Below are 27,885 nucleotides of genomic sequence, written 5' to 3'. Positions count from 1 at the left end.
TTTCTAGATTCCCAAAATCCACACTTCCTCGTATTTTTCACCCAACCTCCCTGCAGCAATCGCTGATTTTCTACCAATCAATGCCAAGTCCACAAACTAGGAAGAGGTCATCAACATATTTGATGAAAGGATCCACAGAAACAATGTACTCTTGCATGAGGTCTTTTGCAGAGGTTTCATCTTCATTAAGCTTGTCTAGTAACTGTGACCTTGTTAGAAGAGTGTAAAACCCTGCTGCCACAGCTGTTCTGATCGGAAAGCTATGGTATGGAACAAATACTTGAGCATATGCATGGGTGCCGAATGTTTAAGAGAACTGTACCTTGGAGATGTAATCTCGTTCAGCAAATTTGAAGGCAAAACCGAGGCAGCCAAAGAGGATGGAAACGTGAGAGCAAGCATGGGCAAACTTTGAAACCTGAACTGCCCGATGCCAGATCAGAGAAAGCCTTCGCAATCTCTTGAAGCGTCCTGTCCGTTGATCCAGCCATTCTCTCTCTCTCTGACTCGCTGGATTGTGGATGAAGCGGACCGTCTATCTGTAGATGTGGTAGTTGTGGGTAGGAGCAATGATTCTGGGTTGATAAAAAATGACTTTATTGGGAGGTGTGAGTGATTATGTGCTGCATAATGCACACTGTCATGTTGTTATTGTTAGGCCATCTGAGGCACTTCAAAAAACATCATTCAAATCATCTGAGAGGTCCAAAAAGATTGTGATAGAAGTTGATGACTCTAAGGAGGCTTTACATGCATTCGTCTGGTCCTTACAGAATTTCTGTACCGAGCTAGACAAAGTAGTTATTTATCATGTGCACCATTCTGCAGCCCCCTCCATTACAGCTGTAGGAACAGGTGCATTTGAGATGGAAGAGATCTACTTCCCTCCTGATACAACTGATGAAATGAAAGTACAGGCTCTGATACCATAATAAAACTTCAAGTAGAGGAAGATAAAGATGGAACAAGCACAGGTTAGGAGCTACATGCTGTCCTCCTCTTTATTATTCTTCAACCATTCCTCCAACAGTCCACACACACTAAAATGGTATCCTCAAAAGATAGATACCCCAAACTTAAGGACACTTTACATACAACCATAGGATATGACATATTTATCAACATAAACCAGCACCAAACAGTCATCAAGACCCTCGGCAAACAGCTATACATGTCACCAAAGCATTCGGAAGTGAGTAGGCATACTCCTTGGACAGTAGGGCAAAGTATACATAACACTGGCAAGACCTGACACCAGTAGGTGTATGCTGACTCGAGTGTAAAGCCCAAGCTCAGGTCAAAAGCAATTCCAAGATATCAATGCATAAACCATGCAACATGTAAGTGTAAGAGATCCCAAAGTCTCAAGTATCTGCAAAATGCTCAAATAGCATAAACCTCCTGCTCAATGTCGGTCAAGTATACAACATGCTCCCACTGGCTCAAAAGGAGGATAAACGAGCTCAACAGCTCAAGCAAACCAAGTCAAAGTACCAAAGACAGGTAACCAAGACAATGCCTCAATAGCATTCAAGGTCGTAATGGAAAAATCCAAGTCAATGTCCAACTGCTCAAGGGAATACTCAAATTAATGTCAAGACGAACTCAAACAACTGCTATCCATAGCCAAAGCATAAAGCATTCACCAAGACATCATAACCCGTACTAGGTAGCCTAGGCATAAACCATGTCATAGATAAAATGCCAGCTGCAAAGAAGTGACAATCAAACCCAAATCGAGCTCTAATCTCAGCTCAAAAGCATTCCGGAGCATAAACAAGACATGTGGCATAGTCCAAATACATCATGACATCATACCGAGTAGCTGGGAGTACCCCGTGACCAATAGGCATAACCCAACTGTAGTATAAATAGCTTCAATCTTGAAGTTTCCAGCAACATATAACCTCTATAAATTAAGCAAATCAGTGCTCAATCCAAGCTTAAATCCATAGGCATACATTCCCGTATGTATAGGCACCAACCGGGCATAATCAGGCATCAAATGCCAAGACCTATAAGCATAAAATTGAAGTAACAGGTGGCTGCCTTGTTTTGGACAGATCTAGGATTGTTCAAAACAGTCAATGGCTGAGCTAAATCAGCTCCAAATGCATCTCACATAAGAGCCATAATATCCACAAGTGATCCGGTATCAATAGACATCAGTAGAAGCATCACATAAGCCATAGGCATACAAATACATGTTCTCTCAGACCTGAAATCTGTTGTAGAATATTCTCTCATTAGAATTTGGCAAATCCGACATCACCATCGCATCCGGAGCGTGCGAAAACCCCAACTTAGACTCTTACCTTGCCTGAATCGGGTTTTGAATGCCCGAGATATGACAAAAAGAGTGATTTTTGGGCCAAATTTTGAAATAGGCGCAAAAAAAATGTGAGCTAGCTGGGGGGGTCTGCTATCCCACATGTCAACAATGGGGCCCAAAGGGGGCACAAATGGGGGCTAAATAAGGCCTACACCAAGCCTCAGCAAGCCTTGATAGGCTAGAAGCAAGATCCAGGTGAAGGAAGCTCCAAGAGGTGTGAGCTATGGCTGCCCACAACCTGTGAAAACCCTGTTTACCTAGACCTGTGGACTGAGATAAATCTCTGAAATAATGAAGCAATACCTCAATATCAATGCCCTGATGGTGCTCAATATTCCGAGAAGAAGCTCGGGAAGCCGAGGAGTGACGGAAGCTCAAGAGAATGAGCTATGGTTGGCGGGAAGGAGACCCAATGCGAGTGGAGAGTCGATGGGAAGCTGAGAATGACACAAGCCAAGCTCTAGAGTCGAAAGCCATACTCTGATACCAGTTGAAAGGTGAGAAGGATCAAAGCTTGCACCCGAGAGCTATGGCGAAAAAGCAAGATCAAGAAAGAGAGAGATAAGAAATGGGAACTCCAACAGTCACAATGTGTGACCGGGCCTTCCTTTATTCAAACTGTCACTTAAAGAATAAATAATAAAGTGACGGGACGGGCGCTCGCCAGTTGCAGTGTGTAGTGGCGGTGACTGTCAGTGTAATAATACACAGGTGGCTAGGCGGAGGCATCTTTACCACCAGCATATGATTAGTCAAGACACATAAATCAGAAAATAGTATATTTTTATGAATAAATAAAATAAAAAATTAGAGAAAATAAGGAAAATTTAATTTTTGCGCTTGCAAATTAGAAAAAAAAAATATTTTATATTTGTGAGCTTATAACAAGACTGGAGCATGAGGATTAAGCCTTAGTCAAGCCTTGTTTCTATGTGATAGTATATTTTTATCATTTTTCATGAAAAATTACATAAAAATGAACGCTACACCTACCAAAAGAATGTAAAACATAAACAGTAGGTGAAAATATGGATTGTGAAAGTGGTTAGTTGCTGAAAATGATTCAAATTCAGATCCATTTTTCTATCTATAACATATAGGATGGACTGTCATTTGAGTTAAGGAGACTAGTAGTACGAAAAAATTCGGTGCTAGTCTCTATCAATGCCGCACATACGATTAATTGGAAAATCATTGAAGGGTTGTTTTTGCACTTTACCTAGCTAAATTCTAATGATAAAATGCTTAAGCACAATGGTCATCCACACTTGCATTAAGCATAACATGGTATCAAACCTAGATGCATCACAATTGTTTTCTAAACATTGACCTACGTGGAGTGTGTAAGGAAACCCAAGCTGTAGGGTAGATTAGTGGTTTCTTGGGGCAAGCTTGGTAAGGAAATATCAAATCTCCTGGGTCGTTCAAAATATATAAGACTAGTGGAGATTAATCGTATGTTCTTTATGTTAGAGCAGTGCATTGAGGAGCCAATCCTCTCGGTGTAGGAGAGCTACAGTGGGGCCCCGACATTCAGCCAAGGGGTTGCCTCCTGTGTTTGTGTTACGTGGTATATTATACCAAGATATATGGGATCTCCCTCTGAGGAGTAAGGAAGGGCAATCTTTGAACTATGTTACACTACAAATGCAATATCTACATTAGCAATTAGGGCACTATGTCCCTTGGATGCTCTTGGCCACGAGACCGTGTAGGGTTGTCTTGTGAGTGTTATAGAGGCCTAGCTAGTGCCTATAGCCATTGTAGATTTTAGGTCCGACAACATGTCCATGAGATAAATTACATGAAGGAACATGTGATTTAACAGACTAATTAAGGAAGCTGGTTGTATATGTTTCAATAAATGTGTTATAGGAAATTTAAAAACTAAAGATGATATTGTCACCGAAGAAAAGCAAATGGGCGTGACACTGATGGGTCCATCCACCAATGGTAGGGTGGTCTCAATTAGCTGGGAGCTTTTCTAAATTTGCGATAGAAAATAGAAAAATGATAAAATGACAATCTAATTGCTGTAGAACCAACTTGCATTGCTTTAGGGGGTCGGAATGGGATTTTGCCTTATGGATAGGAGGGTTGATTGTGCATAGCCAAGAAAGACACTCTTCACAGTTTTTGGATCTAACTTCTTTCTCTTTTCATCAAGTATATGTACGTAAGCAATGCAACTAAACACTTTAAAGTGGCTGATGTCGAGCTTGTGCTGCCCATACAATTTCTCATACAAAGTCAAGTCATGAATTCCAATTGTAGGTGTTATGTTCAATACATAAACAACAATGACAACTGCTTCGGCCCAATAAGAATTTGGCAAGTTCTTTTCATTAAGCATTGCCCTGGTAGCTTCTATAAATACACGATTCTTTCTCTCTATCACACCATTCTGCTATGGTGTGTAACTGCATGTGAGTTATCTTTTTATGCCATATTTTGCCAAATACCTGTCAAACTCTCTAGAGACATATTCTCCACCTCCATCAGATCTTAGACATGAGATATAACATTGAAACTCATTTTTAACATGTGCCTTAAAATCCTTGAATATGTCAAGCACCTCATTCTTGTGCTTCAGGATATACAACCATGTATATCTACTGAAATCATTGATAAATGACACATAATACCTAGCACCACCAAGAGATGCATTATGGGTAGGACCCCATACATCTAAATGTATCAACTGCAAAGGCCTAGAACTATTTCTCACATGTCACATAAATGGAAACCTTGCTTGTTTTCCAAATTGATAGGTTGAATAGACATGTCATAGATCAGTGTACTTAAACTTTGGTAGACCAAGTACAACGTGCTTTTGCTGCATATTTTTCAGCCTCTAAACATTAACATGACCAATGCATTTGTGCCACATTTCTACATCCCAAACTACTTCATTATCATGGGCAAACATGGCTACTTTCAATTCAGCAAGATAGATGCATCTAAAGTGAACATTCTACCATCTCTCTTGCCTTTAGCAATCAATTTGTAGCCATTTCCATATTTCTTAATAAAGCAACCATCTCTGTTGAATATAGCTTGCAAATTCTATTCTACCATCTATCCAACCGATAATAAATTCTTAGTAATAGAAGGCACATGTATACATCAGATAGACTCTTCTTTCTGCCATCAGGCATGATTAGCAGAACCACACATATATGCTTAATATCATGTTGTGTGACATCACCAGTGCATACATGTCCATGGAAACTTGTTGTCAACTCATCAAACCACTCACCATGCAGAGTAATATGATTAGATGCTCCTAAGTCTATATACCACTTATCATCCTTGCCTTGCTTAGATGTATTCTTAGACACATGCTACATAGCAAACAACCTACCTCCCTGATCATCTTATGTACCACTAGGTGATGCATAATTTCCATGTTGTCTGTCTTTTGCCTTCATATTTGCTTGCTTTTTATGATAGTCCTTTACTATGTGTCCATATCTTCCACAATAATGGTAGTCTTTATCCCTGTTAGATTGTTCATGCAACTATCAAGAGCCACCGTTACCTCTAGGTGATCACTCCCTATATCTAACGGCTCCAAATCCTCGTTGTGCTTGTGCATTCGAGCATTATGAGTGTCCCCACAACATCAAAATGCTGCATGAGCTCTAACACCTCTAGCTTGCTGACTAGAGTAAAAGACATTATCTTTGGTCCTAGAGGTACTTGAACATGTATTCAAGCCAAGCTTGACTTCCTCATGTAGCAGCAATGCAAGTAATTCATCCTAGTCAAGGGGATCTACTCTCACAGAAATCGAAGTATCAAATGCTTTGTACTCCTTGCCTAGTCCATTCAATGTAACTGCAATCATATCATCCTCTAAGACTTTGGAACCAATAGTAGCAAGCTGATCTACTATTGTTTTTATATATGTTGTATAAGCTTAAATGCTCCTGCCATTTCTAGACATATTATTAAACTATTGCTTCAGTTGTATCTTCCTTACATGAGTAACAAGCATCTTTTGGGGTCTAACAACTTGTAATTTGCATAGCCATCGCATAAAAAATGTATAAAGAGAACCAGTCTAACACTTTGCTTGCTCTTTCCAACCACTATCAATGAGCTCTCCGCTGATCATGAATCGGATTCTGTTCATAAAATTCAGGTTCTACTTCAACCTTGCTACACAAATCCCAGTAGCCTCTACCAATCAAGAAATTTCTGCATCCTAAAATTCCACAAATAAAAAATTTTATTATCAAGCTTCTCTCCCACAATTTGAGTGATATTTTCAGTTCCCTGAGCATTTTTTCTATCTACGGCTATAGTATTTAGTGTTGTATACAACTTGTAAGTGCCTGACTCTTTGCAAACCACTCAGTTGTGTATGACAATTTTAGTCCAAGAACCTTTAACAATAAATCTCTGCAAAAACCAATGTGTTTCAACTTACATGTATGTCAAATACATCCCCAATCATGTAGTAGAACATCTAGATGTAATAGCATGCCAAGTAGATAACATTTGCAGGCATACAATTGATGTAGGTATCTTCCCAAAACTTATTATAGACAATAGTCTGTGAGCAACCAAAAATAAATTCTCTGCATAAACTGAAGTATTTTCAACTCAAGTCAGCCTCAAAATATCCCAAACATACACCATAACCTTTAGGGTTCACTATAAGTACATAGGAGCATAAACACTGATTCATATGAGCAATAGCAATGCCAGATACACTCTTCACACACTCTAAGTAACTAGCTCATTGTAAAATTAATAGTAAAAAGTTGTCCAAATTTGAGCATTCAATGCTCACTTCAGTTCATAAATCTTTTGACATGTATGCATCAACATCCTAGCACCTACAGGTGCCAACCAATGTTCCCAGAGGCTTCAACAACCACTAAATATGTGTTGTCCAATTTTAGGACAGATTTCAAACAATTCTCTTTTATGACCAACAGTGAATTCTTTGCTATAAACATAGGTATTCACACCTCAAAATAGTCACAACGTCTGCTAGTTATATAATGTATTACAGAAGTAAAAACATAGTCATATTGAGGTCGATGAAGCCCCAGAATAGGTCCATGTGATAGTTGATACCTTTCCAACAAGGCATCACAGGTTGCATATACATCAAGCAAACATGACACATACCCTTTCCATTGACTGTAACCAGTCAACACCTTGCTATAATAACCAACAATAATTTTTTCTAGAACTTGAGCATTTATAGTTCATAACCTTCATAAACCATCCCACAATCATGTTGCATCATCCAAGAATTAATGGCTAGCAAATCAAGCTTCAGTGAGTTCAACTTATCAAGTACAAGCTATCAGAGAGCTTATGACAGCACCCTGCCTCTCATATACATTCAACAAATGCACCTCCTTTCACTCTCAAGATACTCACATGTATCCTATTGATACTCTTCTCTCTGTCAAACATCCATTGATGTTTAAGTATGCCGATGCCAATCATTTGATGGTGGCTGGAAACTCCTGACAATTGTAGGGAAAAAACAAGTGCAATCTTTGAGCATCACATTTTTTTATGTGCTACAAATTTAGCACAATAACCTTGTAACAACAATAAAAAATGCCAATGTAAGTATTTTTTGGCTAGTGTTAAAATATTTCAAAAATATTAATTTTATTAAAATGATAAATTCTCAAAAAAATTTAAGCAAAAAATTGAGTTGTAAGAGATATAGATTGTTGGACTTTATAGGCCTTCTATTTAGATAATGACTAAGTTGATACAGTGCATTAACTTTCTTGGAGTTGTAGCTAATATTTTGGATGAGTTGATGCAGTGCATCAAGTTTACTTGATATCTATATCGTTTTTTGTCCTACTTGATACATTGCATCAAGTTTCTTAGAGAGATTGCTAAATTTCTAGCCAAGTTGATGCAATGCATTAACCTTCTTAGAAAATTTGCTAATTTTTTGGCCAAGATGATCCAATACATCAAGTTTCTCATAAACTTTGCTAATTTTTTGGCCAAAGCTGATGTAATGCATTAAGTTTCTCATAGACTTTGCTAAGTTTGCTATCAAATTGATGCAATGCATCAAGTCTCTTTAAATTTTAGCTAATATTTTGGTTGAGTATATGCCGTACATCAAGTTCACTTAAATTTTAATATAATTATTTGTTCATACTTAATGCAATACATCAAGTCTCATTGAAATCTTATTACCTTTCCAACTAGATTGATGTAATCTATCAAGTTTTGATATAGTACATCAAGTTCACTTTAGTTTTGGATCTTTTTAATTTACCACACTTGACGAAATGTATCAATTTGATAGTAAGCTTGATACAACACATCAAGTTTCCTAGAAAGTTTTCTTCCATTTTAATAACTTGATTATAGTACAAAAAATTACCATGAATTAGTCTAATTATATTCTCTCAATCTTACTATAATGCATTAAATGTCTAGTGGGGAGCCCAAAATTAGCTCATCAAGGTTTTCTCTTTCTTCTTTTTTTATAAATGTCGTTGGGGGGATCCGAGGGGGGCAACGCCAAATGTAATTTTTTTAATATTTAATGATGATATTTTGATGTACTTTTGTAATGATAGATCAAATTTAGTTTTTTCATTTCTTTTTCATGCTTCTTTCTTGCGTGTTCATTGTGCTTTCTTGTTTTTTTCTCACCAAGTTGTAAAAGTGACAAATCCTATATTTTTTCTGAACAACTCGATGCAATGCATCAAGTTTGCATCATTGTGAGGCGGCAAGGATTTTGGAAAAGCCTCCATAATCACAAGGTTTTTCAAGCGAGTTGATGCAGTGCATCAAGTTCTCTTCCTTGCATGTTTGGTTATTTGCTACTTGAGGAGTAAGGTTTCACACAACTTTTCTATCATTATTGATATCGTTATGCTTAGATTCATTAGGATAATCATATCTAGCCATAGTCACAATCAAGACCGCTTCAAAGCAATTGAAACCATTATTTCAACGACCATGGTAGCTTTGGGAATTCTCAAATGCATTGCATTGATCCACACATTGTCCTTTTATGCTAAGCTAGAAGAGCTATCACCTTGCTTGTGGACTACCCATAGAGTTTCTCACTCTATCCATGATGGATGTTGCCTTGGATATGTTGTTATCACTTTTAAGTTGTTGGATGCTATGAAGATGAATGTACTTGCAGTAGTATTATAGGTAGACTTTATTCCCCACCTTGGTATTATTGTGTATCAATTCTATCATGTATTTGATATATATGATCCACTTGTAATTCAAGTGCTTCTAGATTTACTAAGCATCATGATTGGAATAATTTTATTTGTTTCTACATTCATCAATACGATTATGGTCATTGTCAACTCTCAAACTTCTTCTCTTTTATGGTTTGGATTTTGATGATCATTTCATTATGGATTTGGCAACAAGTTTAAGGTTGATTATGCTATTATAACTGTTGTAATTGTGGACTATGATGGCTATGATCATCTTGATGATATTGGTGAACATGATCATGATTGGTATACAAAAGATTGTGATAATGGGCATGATGATCTCAAATTCGATACATTATCGATCTTATATTAATATACTTTTTGAAGTTTTTGATCTATTGCTTGTTGTAGCCTTGATCAATCAGGATCATCTCTCTTTTATTTATCATTGGATTGGTTTAAGGGAGTATTCCAAACAAGCTATTTGCTTCACCCCAGTATTTTACTATAATGTGTCCTATTGTTATACAAAGCAAAGGACATAGACAACCTAGGGCAAAGCACCAAACACAAGAGCTTGGGATAAGATATACACGTTTTATTGGCTTTATCGAATTTTACTTTTTATGTAAATTTGTAAGTTGAATATCATAAATTTTAAAAATTATATTAATAATTACATATATTTTTAACAATTAAACCTTTTACTTCCATTTTTTTGTGAAAAGCTTTATCTAATGGATTACTCATTACATATCTAAGAATTGCTATAATATTAAGGATTTCTTGTATAATATATTATATAGTATAAAATATTAGAATATTTTAATTAGTTTTTCAATTCTAGCTTCGTAGTTTTCGTATATTTTTCATTTGAATTGGTAAATTGCATTTGATACATAAGTAATCTATATATCTAGTATATGTATATTGTACAAAATACATATTGTATCCCCAATTTAATGCATTTATCAAGTTTTCTATATAAATAACTATTTGCAATGACATTTCGTATTGTGCATCAAGTGATCTTGTGATTTATGTGATTTTCATTCTCCACTTAGTATAGTGCATCAATAGGGGTTGAAATTTGTGGCGCCCACCCACTTGATGCAATGCATCAAGTGGGGCTAAAAGTCATGACAATTCATTCTCTTCTTGATGCAATACATTAATTAGGTGTGAATTTGTGGTAAATTTTATAAATGGTTAATGCATTGCATCAAGTTGGTATGGTTTTTTATTTGAATTTTATCATTAGTGTGATTTTCTATTTTAAATCTATACGAGCTTGATGCAAAGCATAAAGTGGGGCTGACAATTGTGATACTTCATTCTCTTCTTAATAAACTATATCAAGTTGGTGTGAATTTGTGGTAAATTTTATACTAACTCGAGGCATTTGCATCGAGTTAGTGTGACAGTTTTAATTTTATACTAACTTGATGCATTGCATAAAGCTGGTATGATTTTTTGTAACTCCATGCAATGCATCAAGGTTTTTTATATTTTGTTACATTTTTGTTCTCCACTGATGAAATGTACAACTTGATATAATAGCTATATAGATCTCATACCAACTAATTTAGTGCATCAACAAGTGGCTAGTTCATTTTACAGTTGTTTACTTCTACTTATCAAGTTTATCTTGTTTGGAAAAAAAAATTCTCTTACTTTTCACTAAATTTCTTATATAGATGATGTAAGGCATTGATTTATTAGAGTTTTTAGTATGTTTTTGAAATCTACTTATTGGCACAACATATCAATTCTTTTGTATTTAGTGATTTTTTTTTAATTGATGAATTTTATCAAATTGGTTTGAGTTTTGAGTAAATACTGTATTAGCTTGATAAATTACATCAAGTTCCATTCTATTTTTCTACACTTTTATTCTTCATTTGATATAATGCATCGAGTGGTTACAGATGTTGTATTGAGTGCATCAAGCTCTATGGAAATTTTTGACACTTTTATTATCCACTTGAAGCACTGCATCAACCTAGTATATATTTTGAGTAAACTTTGTATAATTTCTTTTTCAAATGTATATAGTGCATCGAGTTGCTAGCTTAAATGAATGCACTTAGCTTGAATTTCATAGTATGAATAAATTGACATTTGATACTATGGAATTTTCCACTAATTGTTTGTGTATTGAATCAAATAGATGACTTCTATGCTCCTATTTCCATGTAGAATTCATCCTCTTTCGTATGATTTTATATTTTACTTTTTATTAGTTAGGTACTCGATGTAATGCATCAAGTTTGTTAGATGTTTCTTTAAGTTTCTATTGAATGTATCATATGCTCTTACATCTTGTTGTTGATTTATAGCAATTTGCTCAAACTTTAACCACAATGTTTTACTAGATTCATGTTTTGTATCACCTTCTTTCTCTTTTTGTCCTTTTTTTCATGGACACGACTGAAGAAGAGAGTAGCAAGAAGTCAAAGAAGATGCAGGAATATACTCTTGAAGAGAATACCTCCAGCTCATTTGATTCTCCTCCCCCCACTACTATGATAAAGAAGGATAGCAAAGTTTAAGTTGAGAAAGGTGGTGAGAGAGATCACAGTGGCAAATTAGGTAAGCCATTAAAGTATCAAACCCCTGACAAGAGAGCACTATTTCCACATGATGCTTGTACTAAACAAAGAAAAACCACACAAGCATCAAGGTAGAAGAATAATGAAGGACATGAGGACCAGGACCCTTAGATATTCAACAATAACCTCCTCTATCATCAAAGTCCTCATACATAAAACAAAAACCTGAATACAAGCCACAAATACGTAAAATCGTAGAGTTTAGATCTAACTCTTTGATATGAAATTACAGTTCTAGTAGTGAGGAGGAGCCAATGCAACCTCAGACAAAACAAATTGTTCGATTTATTGAGAAGCCATGATAAGCTAGGGTACCTCTTCTTATAGATGAAGGGCCTTCAACAAAGGATGTTACACGAGAGTACCCTAATCATGAATGGTATTTACCGTATCCTTTCTCAAGAAATCTCATTTTGTGCATTGCTGCCAAGTGGGAAGCTCGAATAAGATATCTTACCTTTAGAACAAAATATGCTCAAAAGATATATAAAAGAACATAAGCTTGTTAGAGATGATTTCATCTCCCCTCTAGTCAAATAATACATCGTACCACATACATGAGAATATTGGGCATCCATTGCACACCCCACCCATGAGCATCCATCTCTTCATTCTTCTCATCCACTGCATACACTTTGAGAAGAATGAAGAGATGGATGCTCATGGGTGCATACAATTTGTTGTAGACCATATTGTGGATTGTGAAAGTATTTTGACGAGTCTAGAAGAGGTGCATTTAACTCTTTTTGGACAAAAGTATGTCTTTGGAGTTGAAGAGGTTTTGATTGTTGGGCACATGTGTGGGCCCTATGGGTGAAGACCATCACCAGCAAAAATAGATGGGATTGATAGAATGCAAGATGTATGCATGAATATATCAAAGGTGCGTAGATTCTTGGGTGCATGTGTGTTCTATTTGATTTGGACCCCTAACTTTGCACATGTAGCTGATGCTCTATATCAACTCTTGAGGAAAGTTCAAAGGTTTCACTGGGAAAGGAAGCATAAAAAAGCAATGAAGAAATTGAAGCAGCTCTTGAAATTTTCTCCTACATTGAGAAAGGTTGATTACGCACATGGAAAGCCTATCATTATTACTATTGATACAAGCCCAATTGGGATTGGATGGGCAATTGGGCAAGATGATGAGGAAGGGTAAAGATATGCAATTCGATTTGGTGCTAAACTATTGATTGAGCGATAGGAAAGATATCCACATGTAAAAAGAGAATTATGGGAAATTGTGATAGCCTTTAAATGTGATAAGGAGTATTTTATGGGTGCTCGTGTAGTCATTGAGACTGATTGTTTGCCGGTATTGGGTATGATTTCTAGTTATGCTATCCCCGAACATTTCTATGCTTTGGTGGATTGCCATACATCAAATCTTTGAACCTTGAATTTCAACATATTACAAGAAGAGATAACCTAGTGGGACAGACATGTTATCTTGGGCATGCTATGAGAATGAACATGGGATGATGGATGAGGAGGAAGAAGATGACTTTATTGCAGCTCAAAATGATGTTGTAAGAGTGAATATAGCAATGCAAGGATTTGCTACAACACTAACAGAAGCTTGGATAGCAAAGAGAAAACACCTCAGATGTTTTGTATCTTGTGTGGAAATGTTTCTAGAAGACAAATATACAGGAGATTGGATAAGAATTGGTCAATACCTCAGTACATTAACAAAGAGAGACGAATGGTCAGATGAGGAGTTTAAGAAGATCAAGAGGAAAGCCTATGGGTTTTTCTTAAAAGATTGATATTTATGGAAACATGCTAAAAAGAAACAAAGAATGCCTTTGCCAGTTTTGGGTGACATAGCTTCACAAGTAAATGTTATGCAAGAATTTCATGAAAGCTTATGGACTAGCCATAGAGGTGTTCGGGGTACTTTTGCAAAGATCAAAGAAAGATATTGGTGGGAGCATGTATAAGGATGTTGCTCACTTTATGAAAACATGTACGACATGTCAAATGTATTCATCTGTGAACATTAGGAGAAATATGGACTCTCTTTTTTGCCCCTTAAGGGGTTTCTCTCACCTCTCTCTCTCTAAAAAGAGATTCCAAAGTAATATTAGAATAAAAGATCTTTCACAATCAAGCAAATATCATATTTGTATTCTCAATAGATTTGACCTATTATTTTATTCTCAAACTGTAGGATAAGGTCACCTTTTCTCAAAATCCTCATAACTAAAAAAATACAATTCTATTTTTTGTAAAAATGAAGCCAATCATTAATATACGACTCTTTAATGTCCTCATGACTTTTCAACATGAAAATATATTAGAATCACTCATTCTTGCTTCTTAAAAGGGCGGAAGTTAAAAAACGATACAAAATGACATACGTATCATATTTTAAGATTAATTTTTTACCCAAAGACACCTTTTTGACTTGAGAGTTTCCTTGTAAATTTTTATTGTTTTTGGACAAGTATATGCCTATTTCTGAGCATTTCTTCATTCCCTCTCAAAGCTCTAGTTTTGTCTGAAATTTTGTGTACTCTTCTCCTTCCCTCCAGAATATGGTTTCTTGCATACGAATTCTTCTAAAGCAATATTCAGTACTATCTACAACACTCTCTACCGTGCTACAAGCAATCTCAAGAGTGGTTTTGATAGCATTTGCTGAAATCAAATAATCTCTATCTATAACACTCTCTACCGTGCTATAAGCAATCTCCCTCTTCAATACTATGCTGTAAGATATCTTCCTCTTCAACACTCTATACTACAAGCAATCAAGTGATAATGGAGGTATCTTTATTTTTTTAATCTCTGTGATGTTATTATTCTTAATAGTTGTTATTTAATCCTTAAGTGTCAATTCATAGAGAGAGAGAGAGAGAGAGAGAGAGAGAGAGAGAGAGAGAGAGGGAGAAGGGAGGGGAGAAGAGAGAGGTCTGTGAGATGAACTAAGAAAATAAGTGATAGAGTGACAGAGAGTAAATTAGGGTAGAAGATAAGATGATGTTATTGTTCTCCATTAGCCAAACTTATGTATAAATGTGTTTAAATATCTTTGATCAATTCTTCTTGAGGGAGAGAGAGAGAGAGAGAGAATATTTTGGATAGAATATAAGATAAAATTAGATGCTGATTAGAGGTAGATTAAAAGCTAAGATTACAGGCAGATTAGGGATTGATTAGAGTCTATCATGACTAAAATCAAGAGAAAGAGACAATGTCAAGAATCGCATGGTAGGGGGACTTGCTCAAGATGCTGCGCCGAACACACACAGAATGCACAAGGAGAAGCTCACTCAAGAGACAAGAAGAGAGATGAAGGCCAAAACGTTTTCTTGCTGGTTTCTTCTTCTTCTTCCACACGCTTTACAATGTACACAAAGTATAGATAAGATACAACATAAAGGAAAGTGGCCTACTAAGTCAAACAATGCATAACCGACTACACTAGTCGACTGGCGCTATAACTATGCCAGTTGTAAATAGGTGTAACAACCTGAATATAATAAGTAATGAGTCAGTGGCCATGTGAGAGTCATAATGACCACCGACATGCTAAGTTTAGATGTGTGGACCCATCTAACCAGGCGGTCCATCATCAATGTCCGCATGTGTTGAGCTTGTCATCTCAACACTCCCCCTCAAGCTCAACTGCATCTCTGCAACTCCAAGTAAGCTTCGAAGTACCCAATGCCTTCGTGAAGATATCAGCTATCTGATCCTGTGTGCTGACATACACCAAGTCAATCTCACCTGCTAGTACTTTCTCTCTCACAAAGTGGTAGTGTACCTCAATATGTTTTGTCCTTGCATGGAACACAAGGTTCCTAGCCAACTGTATACTGCTCATGTTGTCACAATAAATGACAACTGCACCTTCCATCTGCACATCTAAATCAGCCAATAACTTTTGCAGCCATACTACCTCACATGCTGCAACAGCAGCACCTCTATACTCAGCCTCTGTACTCGACAAAGCAACTGTAGATTGCTTTTTGCTGCTCCAAGCAACTGCTACACTACCAAGAGAGAACATGTATCCGCTGGTAGATCTTCTATCAGACATACTACCAGCCCAATCTGCATCTGTGTATCCAAACACCTGTACATCTGTACCTGCCTCATAGAAAAGTCCATAATGTAATGTGGACTTCACATATCTCAATATGCGTCTGACTGCATCCAAATGTGGCTTTCTAGGTACTTGCATAAACTGACTCACAAGACCAACAGCGTAGCTCAAGTCTGGCCTTGTAATGGTCATGTAGATCAAACTCCCCACTATCCTCCTGAACATAGTAGGGTCTTCTATCTCATCCCCAACATCAGCACTCAACTTTACATTCTGCTCCAACGGGACTGAAAGTGGTTTGCATGCTGTCATACCATACTTGGACAACATATCCAAGCCATACTGTCTTTGGGAGAGCCATATACCATCATCACATCTGATCACCTCAATGCCAAGGAAGTATCTTAGCTCACCTAAATCCTTCATCTCAAACTTCTTCTTCAAAAAGTCCTTGACTTCAGCAATCCCACTATCACTATCACCTGTAATAATCAAGTCATCCACATAGATGACTATGATGACCAAACCTGCATCTCCCTTTCTCACATAAAGTGAGTGATCAGCATCAGAAACATAAAAGCCAATATTGACAAGATACTCTCTGATCTTGTCAGACCATGCTCTAGGTGCTTGCTTGAGCCCATAGAGCGCCTTCTTCAACCTGCACACATACGTGGGATGCTCTAAATCTTCATAACCTGTTGCTGATCCATATACACTTCTTCCTACAAATCACCATGTAAGAAGGCATTCTTCACATCCATTTGCTGCAACCTCCAACCTTTGGCTGGCTACCAAAGCAATCACACATCTGACAGTTGCTATCCTAGCAACTGGACTGAAGGTTTCATCATAATCTATGCCATATGTCTAGGCATAGCCTTTTGCAACCAGCCTAGCTTTGTACCTACTAATAGAACCATCTGCATTGTGCTTAATCTTATAAATCCACTTACATCCAATAGCTTTCTTGCCTTTTGGCAATGATACTAGATTCCAAGTCTTATTGGCCTCTAATGCAGCCATCTCCTCATCCATTGCTACATCCCAATGAGTATCACCAACAGTATCCTCAAAACAAGTGGGCTCAACATCCTCAACTAGTTTCACCATATAAGCATAATGGTGAGCTGCATAACCTTCAAAACCAAATCTTTTAACAGGGTATCTCACCCTGCTAGACCTGCGTACCACTGGATCACTCAATGGAGTCTTTGCATTAACGCATGCTCTCTGCACACCTGGAGTCCTCACTGAAGGAATGCCAAGCTCATACCAGATGATGTCTCTGGTCCACTAAGAGTCTGTGATTCTTGCTTTTCAGCCTGCACATGAGTGTCATGATCATCATCATCATCATCCAATGCATCACCACTAGATGCATACCAACTGTTCATTTCATCAAAGATGACATCCCTGCTCACTCTAAACTTACATGTGACAAGGTTATAACAGCGATACCCTTTCTGCTCTAAAGAGTATCCAATAAAGACACACTTTTCAGCCTTTGGATCCAGTTTCTTCTGCAACTCATCTGGCACATGAACATATGCAATGCAGCCAAACACTTTCAAGTGTGATACATAAGGCTTCTTGCCAGTAAAGTATTCTTCAAGATTCATACCATGAATTGCAGCTGTGGGAGTTCTGTTCATAATATAAACAGCAATATGAACAGCCTCAGACCAAAAATGCTTAGGCATATTCTTTTTAGCCATCAAGGCACGTGCAACTTCTGCAATATGCCTATTTTTTCTTTCTGCAACCCCATTTTGCTATGGGGTATACCTGCATGTGAACTGTCTCTTTATCCCATGAGATCTCAGAAAATCACTGAACTCATTCGAGAGGTACTCTCCCCCTCCACCTGACCTCAAGCACTTTACTTTCAAGCCTGTTTCTCTTTCAACTGCAGCCTTGAAAGTTCTAAAGTGCTCAAATGCTTCACTCTTTTCCTTCATAAAATATACCCACAACTTTCTAGAACAATCATCAATGAATGTGACAAAGTATGAACTGCCTCCAAGAGATACATTTTGTGTAGGCCCCCAAATGTCTGTATGCACAACATCAAGGATATTTCTCCTTCACCTTTTCCTTTAGCATACATAGCAGCATTCATAGTAGGAATTCCAGCATCTAGAGTAAACATATGTCCAACTCTACTTCCCTTTGCAACTAACCTGCATTTGTCATTGAAGTCTTCTACAAAGTAACCCTTTGCATTAAATTTGACTTGCAGCCCTTGCTCTACCATCTGACCGCTACCATCTGACCGACTGACACCAAGTTCTTTGTAATAGATGGCACATGTAATACATCTAAAAGACTCTTTGTCTTACCATCATGCAAGGACAAGGGAACTTTTCCAACATATGAAATTGGGTGGCATGAATCATCACCTGTCTGCACATAACCTGCATTTTGCAAATCCTGCATCTCTCCAAACCATTTTGCATGACTGGTCATATGATTGGATGCACCTGAATCAACATATCAAACATCATCATGTGTTCCCTTTCCCGTAACAGCATTCAACATATGCTGCATAACAAACAGACGTTCATTTTTTTCTTCATTCTGTCGTGAAGACAATGCATAGTTTCTTTGCTGTAACTTACCACTACGGATATCATCTTTCTTAGCATAACATTGGGCTGCAATATGACCTGTTTTGCCACAGTAGTGACACACAATACCAGAGTTGTTAGAACCTCTATTCTGCCATCCACCTCTTCCTCTAAAGCTCCCCCTGCCTCTAAAGTTACCATGACCTCCTGAAACCTGCATATCGCCAAATTGCTAATTCAATCTGTTTTGCTGGTTGTCACTACCACGTCCTGTACCACGACCTCTTGAAGAGAACCTGCTATGTCCCCTTCCTGAACTGGAGTAGAAAGTTTGGACATGTTCACCACTTCTTTCAGATGTCTCACTCTGCATGTTGATCTCTTCAGTTATCATAAGGGAGACCAACTCATCGAAATCTAGAAATGGCTTTCTGACATATACGGAAGTTACAAAAGACGGAAAGCCTTTTCATTGTCATTTTTTCCCATTACTCTACCCTCCACCTTTCTATCCTTCATTATCACAACCATGGCACGTTCCAAGCTTCCTATCAAGAAGGTGCCTGCAAGAGCAAGAGCTCAACACTCTTTCGAATCTAGTGAGTGTAATGTGAGTGACAAAGGTCCCTTGGTGGCCAACAACAGTGGCCCTACTGCAGCTAATAATGGTGGTGCTACTGTGTCCAAAAATGATGGCCCTAGTGTGGTCAATAATGATGGTTCGCCATTGCCCAAAAATGGTGGTCCACATGCTCTAGTTGCTCCACCTCCCACTACTAATCTAGCTAGTAATACACATCCTCCAACACATAAGAAGCGAAGATGGAGACCAAGCACAACTGTGCTATGTGAGATAAGGAAATTCCAGAAGAGTGCCAACTTGATTATTCCTAAGGCACCATTCTCTAGGTTGGTGTGAGAAATACTGCAAGATTTGCAGTTAGGACATTATCACAAGTTCTTTTCAAGGAACTACTACAAGAAATACTGCAAGATTTGTAGTTAGGACATTATCACAAGTTCTTTTCAAGGAACCAAGCAAGGAATGTGGGACGATGGTCAAGCCAAGCCTTGCTTGCTCTCCAAGAAGTAGCTGAAAGTTACTTGATTGATCTAATGGGTGATTCTCAAGTTTTAGCCATTCATACCCAACGTATCACTATTAAGTCCATAGATATGGTTCTTTTCATAGGATCCTCAACAACAAGGATGCATTTAATCTTAATGTCAACAATATGCTTTGAGAAGCTACCTTATAATTGGATCTATGTTTTTAGCTCAAGTTTGGTTGTGGATTATAAGGAGCTTAGTTTTGGTTTATCTTTCCAATAGACCTTCAAGTATTTGATAGCAGTGGTCTACAAAATGGAGCTAAATTTTGCCTAGCTCCAGTTGTACTTCGTGCAATGCACTATCTATCGTGTATTTCATGGTTTCGTAATGCTAGATCTGATATTTGATATTCTATATTGCTATGATTTGCATTGTACGTATTTCTAAGTTTCTAATTTTAAAAGTAGTTTTGTTAAGGATAAATTCAATGCGCAATCACGCACATATCAGTGATCAGTTGTACATGGGCCAATGCACTATATCTTTACTATATTTAGCGATTTGGCAATACTATATTCGATCATATGTGATATTTCATTTGACCCATGTCTTATTTTTTATGAATTTTTAAGTTTCTAATATTTCACGTAGTTTGGTTGACAACACATTTAATATGCAGTTGCGTACACTTGGTGCGGTGGTGAGTTTTTCTATTATCAATGAAGTATAATCCGTTAATGCATTTTTAAAAACTGATTGAACCGTCAATTTTATAAATTGAAATCTAGTGAAACTTCACCCACAACTGGGCATTATAAAAACTCATGGATATTAAAAAATTGGCCCTATCAGATGTCATGGAGAGGACATGAGAGAGGGAAGAAGAGGAGAGAGAGAGGGTGCAGAACAGAGAGAAAGACTGCAGGAAGAGAGAGAAAGAGAGTGACGAGGAGAGAGAGACTAGAAAAAGAGAGAGAAAGACAGAAAGAGAGAGAAAGAAGCCATGAGAGCTTGGAGAAGGAGATGAAGATGAAAGAAGACTTGTATTATAATCTGATGGTCCAAAAATCAAGTCCCTAACACCTTATATACCAGCCTAGTGTAGCTAGTATTTTCCCATTATTAAATCCCCCTCTCTTACATTCTATCCCCACCCGAAGGTTTTTGCCCTCAACAAAAACAATTTGGGCACTTATGATAACTGGGCAGGATCATATCAGAGTACTACTCTACTGCATTATTACAGGGATATACAAATGAATGAAGAGGTATTATTGCATATGATGGGTCGTTGGGGTATGTACGATACATAGGCCTTATTGGAAAATTATAAAAATGAATTTTGACCCAAGTATCTTGATTAAATGTGAGCTACAGACAGTGGATAGCAAGTTGTTTACTACAGGGCCCTGCTGTAGTAAATATACCATAACTTTCTGTAGGAGACTCCGATCGATGCATGCTACACATCAAAATGGAGCTCTTTGTAAGTGCTTTCAACCCATGTGGTTGGGTTTGGCTGTTCAAAGTTCAGAGAAAAATCTAGTGTAAAACAATGAGTTGTCTGCAATTTTCCTGCACTAAAATATGGCCATAGATAACCAATCTTCAGCCAAAAGAGTCTACAAAAAAGATGGATGCTGGTCTAAATGAGATCCCAAGCAATCCATTAACCTCCTGGATCAAAAGGTATTCTGTCATAATGATTGTCCAAGAGAAGAGAATGCCCATCAACCACATACTTCGATCCACCCGGATCAAATGGATACAATGAAGTATCCCCATAATCAAGTCTATGATCACATCCATAATCTCCCACATCATAGGGAAGCACAATGACATCTTCATATTCATGTATGCCCAAATCATGTATTATATCATCATCGGACATGAGGCAGTCATCATAACCATGATCAAGGTACTCATTATCAAATGCATTCAATGGCTATTGTAAACCTTGATTAAGTGTAAACTGATGCTCAAGAATATCATCATGAGGTTTCTCCAAGAGTCTAAAACCTTCAGCATAACCATCTACATCTATGAGTGCCTCATGTGATTCATCAACGAAGATGCCATCAACTTGTACATCTTGCTCTTCATTTTTCCCTTCTTGTACACCTTCTTGGTCTTCTTGCTCATCTTCTTGTTGATCATGTTGCTCAATATCCCAGTCTTGTTGTTCAGCTTGCTCATTGCTCTCTTCTTCATCATCAGCACTTGGAAAAGAACTCATCATTACATTTGGGTAATCATGAGGTATGAACTGATTGGGATATGGGGTACCATGGTAGTTATGAACTTGCTTGCTGATCAAAGCTAGAAGAGTACTAATAAGCATGACCATTATTGTCATGTCCATAAGAATTGGGCTGCTGAATTAAGGAAGGTTCACCTATATAATCATGACTATGTTGCTGAAAAGGTGGATGCTCATAAGCATAAGCATGTTGCCCATAATAGCCATTCTGTTGCCAAGGTTCAATGGAATGATACTCTGTATTATGACATGGTACATCATATCTATAAGCATTAACATGCTGTCCAGATGTACTTGCATACTCCTCATGTTCATTTGCATGCTACTACTGTCTATATTCATAAGATGCATGCAAATCATAGTGTGTACCATCAGCATATACATGTTGTCCATAAGCATAAGCATCGGGTGCATAATGCCCATGAGAATACTCATCATGACCATAATACTCATCATGTTGTTGATAATACTCAGGGTGATGAGTATCCATACTTGATTCAAGTCTTGCTCCTTTTTCTTCGTTTGCCTTCATAAGAGCAATATACTGATCAATTAAAGCTCCAAGTTTATCAATATTAGCCCGTGTTTGAAGCCAACCTTGTTCACTAGAGCTCGAGTTATTTATCTCAGTTGCCATTGTAATCAAGTTGATGGTGAAACCTATGATTGATGATGTCTTAATAGTTCCAACCAATGATCCTCCTACAGCACTTGCTGCTGCAACATTACTATACTTGATGGCTTATGATGGACAAGATGAGAGCCTTTTGGACTCTCCAGATTGCATTCAGTTCCTTATGAAGCTGTTGGGCCCAACTTGCCCTGCAATCCCTGAGAAACAAATGTCTTCCATTGGAAGTAGGTTGTTGCATTAGGTTCAAAGCCCAGGGCACAGAGAGTGGAGTGTTCAACAACTTCTTATGACCAAGGAGGGGCCAATGTTGTGGACAAGGTCAATCATCTTTTATCTAGTATGAAAGGTTGGGGTGAAGGTGTTCTAAAACTTGATGATCAGAATGGTGTGCTTCCTGAAACACCGAGCTCCCACCAACGGTTTTGAGCTGCAAGAAAACTAGGGCTTTACTTTGTTTTCAAGATCCAACCTGGAGCAAAATTGCCGTAGAAACATCTACTTCCCTTGCATTTTCAATGCAACATTACTCTAAAAGCCACCACCTCCCTATGCATTTGTCTCGAAGACATCCACACTCATATACACATCATAACACCTTGATCTATCTTTCAAAGCAGATCTCAAGGGTATTCTTTCTTCCAAGTGTAATTGGTGAATATTCCATCGCATAGATTAAAATGGCACATTCATGTCATTCAGGCAATTCTGCCAGTCCAGGGAGAGAAACTGCTGCCATTTTCAGAAACTCCTAGCTTTCACCAATGCTAATGGAAGCTTGTTTTGCTGGATTTTGGAACCTTCTTGTCTTCACAGAAGATATAGTGGCAACAAAGCAGATCCAATAAATCCACCACCACTAGTGACAACTTATGCTTGCTTGCGAATCAATTCATCTGCCATGTGAGCTGACTTGCATTTATTTGGCAAACAATCTAAATAAGGAAGCATGCATAGTAGAAAAAAGCTAAGGAAGAAGTGAGCATGTCCTTCTTTTTTTGTGTTTGAAAATAGCTGGGTCAATGATTGCAAGATACATCTCAGAAAGACAGATCTGCACTAGAAGGGAAAGGCAAGACTTGTGAGAATCTTCTCTTGCTCCTTAAGTTTGCACCTGCATGGGACTAAAATTTCTGATGGCAAGAATGGTGGTTAAATAATACTACTGACACGAGATCATACAGGTCTGAGCAGTCCCCAATCTTGTTGGTAGAGTTAGGGTCAAATGGACAAGACCATAGGGTTAGGGTCCAATGGTTTTTCACGAACAGAGAGTCATTTAACACAAGGATTGCTGCTACAACAACCAGACCATGTGGTCACTCAGCCAACAGCATGTGGTTCCCTAGGGTATACACAGATTTCAAGACAAACAATCTAATGCAATGCTTGCAAGGTTTCCAGTCTTCCCCCTTGTTCTCACAGCTACCGGCGACCCAGTTAGGTATGCACTCAATGGCCTGCTATGCCAACTGCCTCTGTACCACCTTCACTTGGATCTGCTATAGATGATTGGACATCACTTGTGGGGCCTTCAGCAAGTTGCTGGCCATGTAAACTATCTAGTTGATGAAATCATAAAGTTTTAAAAGTATGGTGGACCTAGTCAGCGTACAGCTTGTCCTGATGGGACACCAATAACCATCCCTCTTCAGGGAGCACCAAGATTTGCTTCAAGATTTTACCAATACAAACGATGGTTGTGCTTCAGAGATGAGTAGGCTCCGGCTTGGAGGCATTCTACAAAAGAGTAAAGACATTTCCCCTCTTTTGCTTCCTAACATTCTGTCAAAGAGTAGTCTATTCTTATCCTCTCTGCACTGAAGGAATCTTGCCAAATGATAGCTTTGTAGAATGTGACCTTATTGTCAAGGGATTAACTGTGTGACTTGCAATCCCTTTTATTCTCCGTTGTGTTCCACCGGGTAGTGTTTGAAACCATTGAAGCACAGAAGAACCTTCATTTCCACCCATTTGGAACCATTGAAGCACAGAAGAACCTTCATTTCCACCCCAATATGTCTTCTCTACTTGCAGTTGAGCTCCCTCAACAAGATCCCCTCATATTTCTAGATAAAAACTTTTGGTGGAGCTGGTCGAATGCATTCATGTCCCATTACAGTTCTTGCTTCTCCAACCATTTCATGATCACGAACAGGGATGCACTTGAATGATACAAATTTGTTCACAGTCTCCTTTACGATGTGATATTGTAGAAGCCTTGTCGATTTGAATAGGACTATGCAGAAGTGGCACCGTGCAAACACCCCCGACTAGCTACAGAACGCCAGAAAAGCAAAGTCCTTATCCAGTCTAGTGCCAACAATTAGCTGTGTTGGTTTGCTCAAATGACAATCCTGTGTGACTGAGCACAACATGACATGTGAGCCAATTGATAATGTACATGGCTTCCTGTCAACGTCCAGCCAAAATAGTGTGCCGGCTAGCCAGTTCAGTCCTTTGAATGAGGCCAATCCCTTAGGCTTGATCTCACCTGGTCAATCGGCCCCTGGCAGTTGTTGGAATCAAAGTAGAAGGTAGGGGAGATTCTGACAAGAAGCTTTGGATGGGTTTCTTCATTATGCTACAGCTCAGACTTGAAATGTGCTATAAAGCTTACGGAGAGTTCTGGTTATCTGGCCAGCAAATCACAATTGTTAACTTGCTTGTAATCTTGAAAATAATCCTTCAACCATTGCAAAGTGCTGGCTGTATTTGTTCTATTTTCGGGGGATACAAACAATGCTAACATTTCTAGATAGAGAAATCCTCAACCATGCAAGCACACACTATGGCAATCAACATCTGATTTCACAGGTGGGCACGCTACCATTTGCAGGCATCATTGCAATCAGTTCCCAGTTGGTGTATTGAATCACCATTTTGGTAAACTTCTACAATGTGATCCTTGGCTAAAGGCATAGTTTGTTTTCCCCAATTTTCAAAAGCACGTGAGAGAGGAATTCCTGGATCTGTTTGACCTCAGAAAGGGCACAAATAGCAGGCTCTTGTTGAGAACATGGTAGAGACAGGAAAGATGCTGCTACAATGGGATGCTCCAAATGCAGCAAAATACAGGTTTGGGTTCATAGGCCTCCCTTCGACAGTGTTAACCGTCTTCATCTTCATTGTTTGGCCCTTCCCTTTTGCCCAAGACGGAAAGATATTAAGTACTTTTCATTTAGAGACTGGGGTGGATATACTGACACACAAACTATGCTGAAGAGAATACATCCACGATGGACTTCTTGAGCCTTATTGTATCCTTGTTATTGTTTACCCTTGCATTTTCTTATTATAACAAAACGTCTCCGATGTCACTAGTAAAGGCGTCAAAGAACAAAGCAAGAACAAAATAGTAGGCAGTAGACAAATCTGAAGCAATTCTCCACCAAGGTCATTGCTGAAGTTGCTATTGTTGCTACTACTACTGTTGCTGAAGCTGCTGAAGCCTCAAAACTTGGTCCACCAAGAATTTGTGGTTGCAGTTGTGGAGGACTGTTGTACTACATTTACATTCAGATAATGTAAAAGCTTCCCTAGCAAAGGAGCAACAACGCTTGCTGACCTTGACACCTTCTTCCTCAAGCTTGTTTACACTGTTCGTGCCTCATCCAACTGACTTGTGTAGGCTGAGCATAATGAGAAGGTAGTTCATGCATGGGCAGATCGTGGCAAAAGCAATCTGCCAAAGAAGAAGATGAGGATAGAAGTGACAAGACCAGATCTGGAAGATCAAGAGAAAAGGCAAAGTGAAAATAACAAATGACTGCTTAGAATGAATTTCGAGGTCCCTAGGAAGCTCTCGTAGAAGCCATCTGATCAATGGAGGTGGGAGAGAAGAGATCTAGGGTGGTTTTCCTCCATGGAAGCTTGGCTCAAGCTTGAGAATGAAGAGAGAGAATACTGTTCCTGAAAAGTAACCATGACTTTACCATCTTTTACTCCATTTACCACTGTCTTCTAGGAAAATACCTTCAAAATTGGCCAAAAATGGCCCACGACCTACTAAATGTGGTGTTCCAGCCTCTAAACTTGGTCCAAGGATTCTATTAATGCTCCTGAATGTTGTCCTCTTGGTCCTTGACTTGTGGCTCTTTAGTGCTCCTCCATTTTTGTGCATGTCACTGTGTACCTGAAGCTTCTTGGATTTTTAAACTGGAAAGGATGGTAACTGAGCATGTAAGGTAACTAAATGGATCAAAACTAGAGCTTTGATACCACTTGTTATGGAGAGGACAGGAGAGAGGGAAGAAGAGAAGAGAGAGAGGGTGCAGAAGTGAGAGAAAGAATGCAGGAAGAGAGAGAAAGAGAGTGAGGAGAGAGAAAGACTAGAAAAAGAGAGAGAAAGACAAAAAGAGAGAGAAATAAGCCATGAGAGCTTGGAGAAGGAGATGAAGATGAAAGGAGACTTGTATTATAATCTAATGGTCCGAAAATCAAGTCCCTAACACCTTATATACCAGCCAGTGTAGCTAGTATTTTCCCATTATTAAATCCCCCTCTCTTACATCAGAAGTCTCTGGGACATCTGTCCGCCGGAGACTCGCGTTTGGGCTCTGAATCTAGGGATTCAGGGCCCCAAACACCAGCCTCCAGACAGGTGTCCTAGATACTTCTAATGAGGCCAAATTTTGTTTTGATAGTTGATGTACCCTAAAGGATTCCACATGTAAAATTTCACGTCAATCAAATCACTGGTCATATTTTTTAAAAGCTTGGATACATTAATTCAGGTTTAAGGGTTTTTTGAAAGTTTTGCTATAAGTTTAAAGTTTCACCTCATTTTACACATTTCACTTTTGAGTTTTGGGTTTTCTCTCCTAGAAGACATGGCACGTACCAAGCAAGCGGGCCAGAGACACCCCCTAAAAAATCCTATGCAGAGGCCATCTCCCCTAGCTCCACCACCACCACCACGCCAGCATCGCAAGCGTCGATAAAAGCCAGGCATAGTGGCTCTTCATGAGATCCCTCATTACCAGAAGACCATGCACCACCTGATATCAAAGGCTCCATTCCAGAAGCTAGTGCGGGAGATTATGGACGGCATACTCATTAAGAACAACAGGAAGTACTTCCTAGATGAAACACGGTTGCGACAACCCGATCACTGGACTGCCCAAGCCCTCCTTGCACTACAAGAAGCTGCCAAAGCTTACGTCATCGACTTGTTTGGA

The 27,885-nt window shown here is 38.4% G+C and overlaps 1 protein-coding gene across 1 annotated transcript; it reads right to left on the bottom strand.

The window, feature by feature from the left end:
• On the bottom strand, positions 1-27,659 carry LOC148036975 (accelerated cell death 11-like). The gene is made up of 4 exons (XM_087677054.1): positions 27,549-27,659; positions 27,217-27,270; positions 323-418; positions 1-289 (listed from the first exon to the last, which is right to left on the bottom strand). The coding sequence occupies exons 1-4, from the start codon at positions 27,657-27,659 to the stop codon at positions 71-73; spliced, it is 480 nt and encodes a 159-aa protein (XP_087533180.1). The 3' UTR covers positions 1-70.
• Between the last annotated feature and the right edge of the window lie 226 nt (positions 27,660-27,885).

Source organism: Lygodium microphyllum, chromosome 4, assembly GCF_053477565.2.
Source record: "Lygodium microphyllum isolate KBCC chromosome 4, Lygodium_microphyllum_v1.1.10, whole genome shotgun sequence".
NCBI lineage: Eukaryota > Viridiplantae > Streptophyta > Polypodiopsida > Schizaeales > Lygodiaceae > Lygodium > Lygodium microphyllum.
The sequence above is the reverse complement of the archived record's forward strand: the minus strand, read 5'-3'. Positions and strand labels throughout refer to the sequence as shown.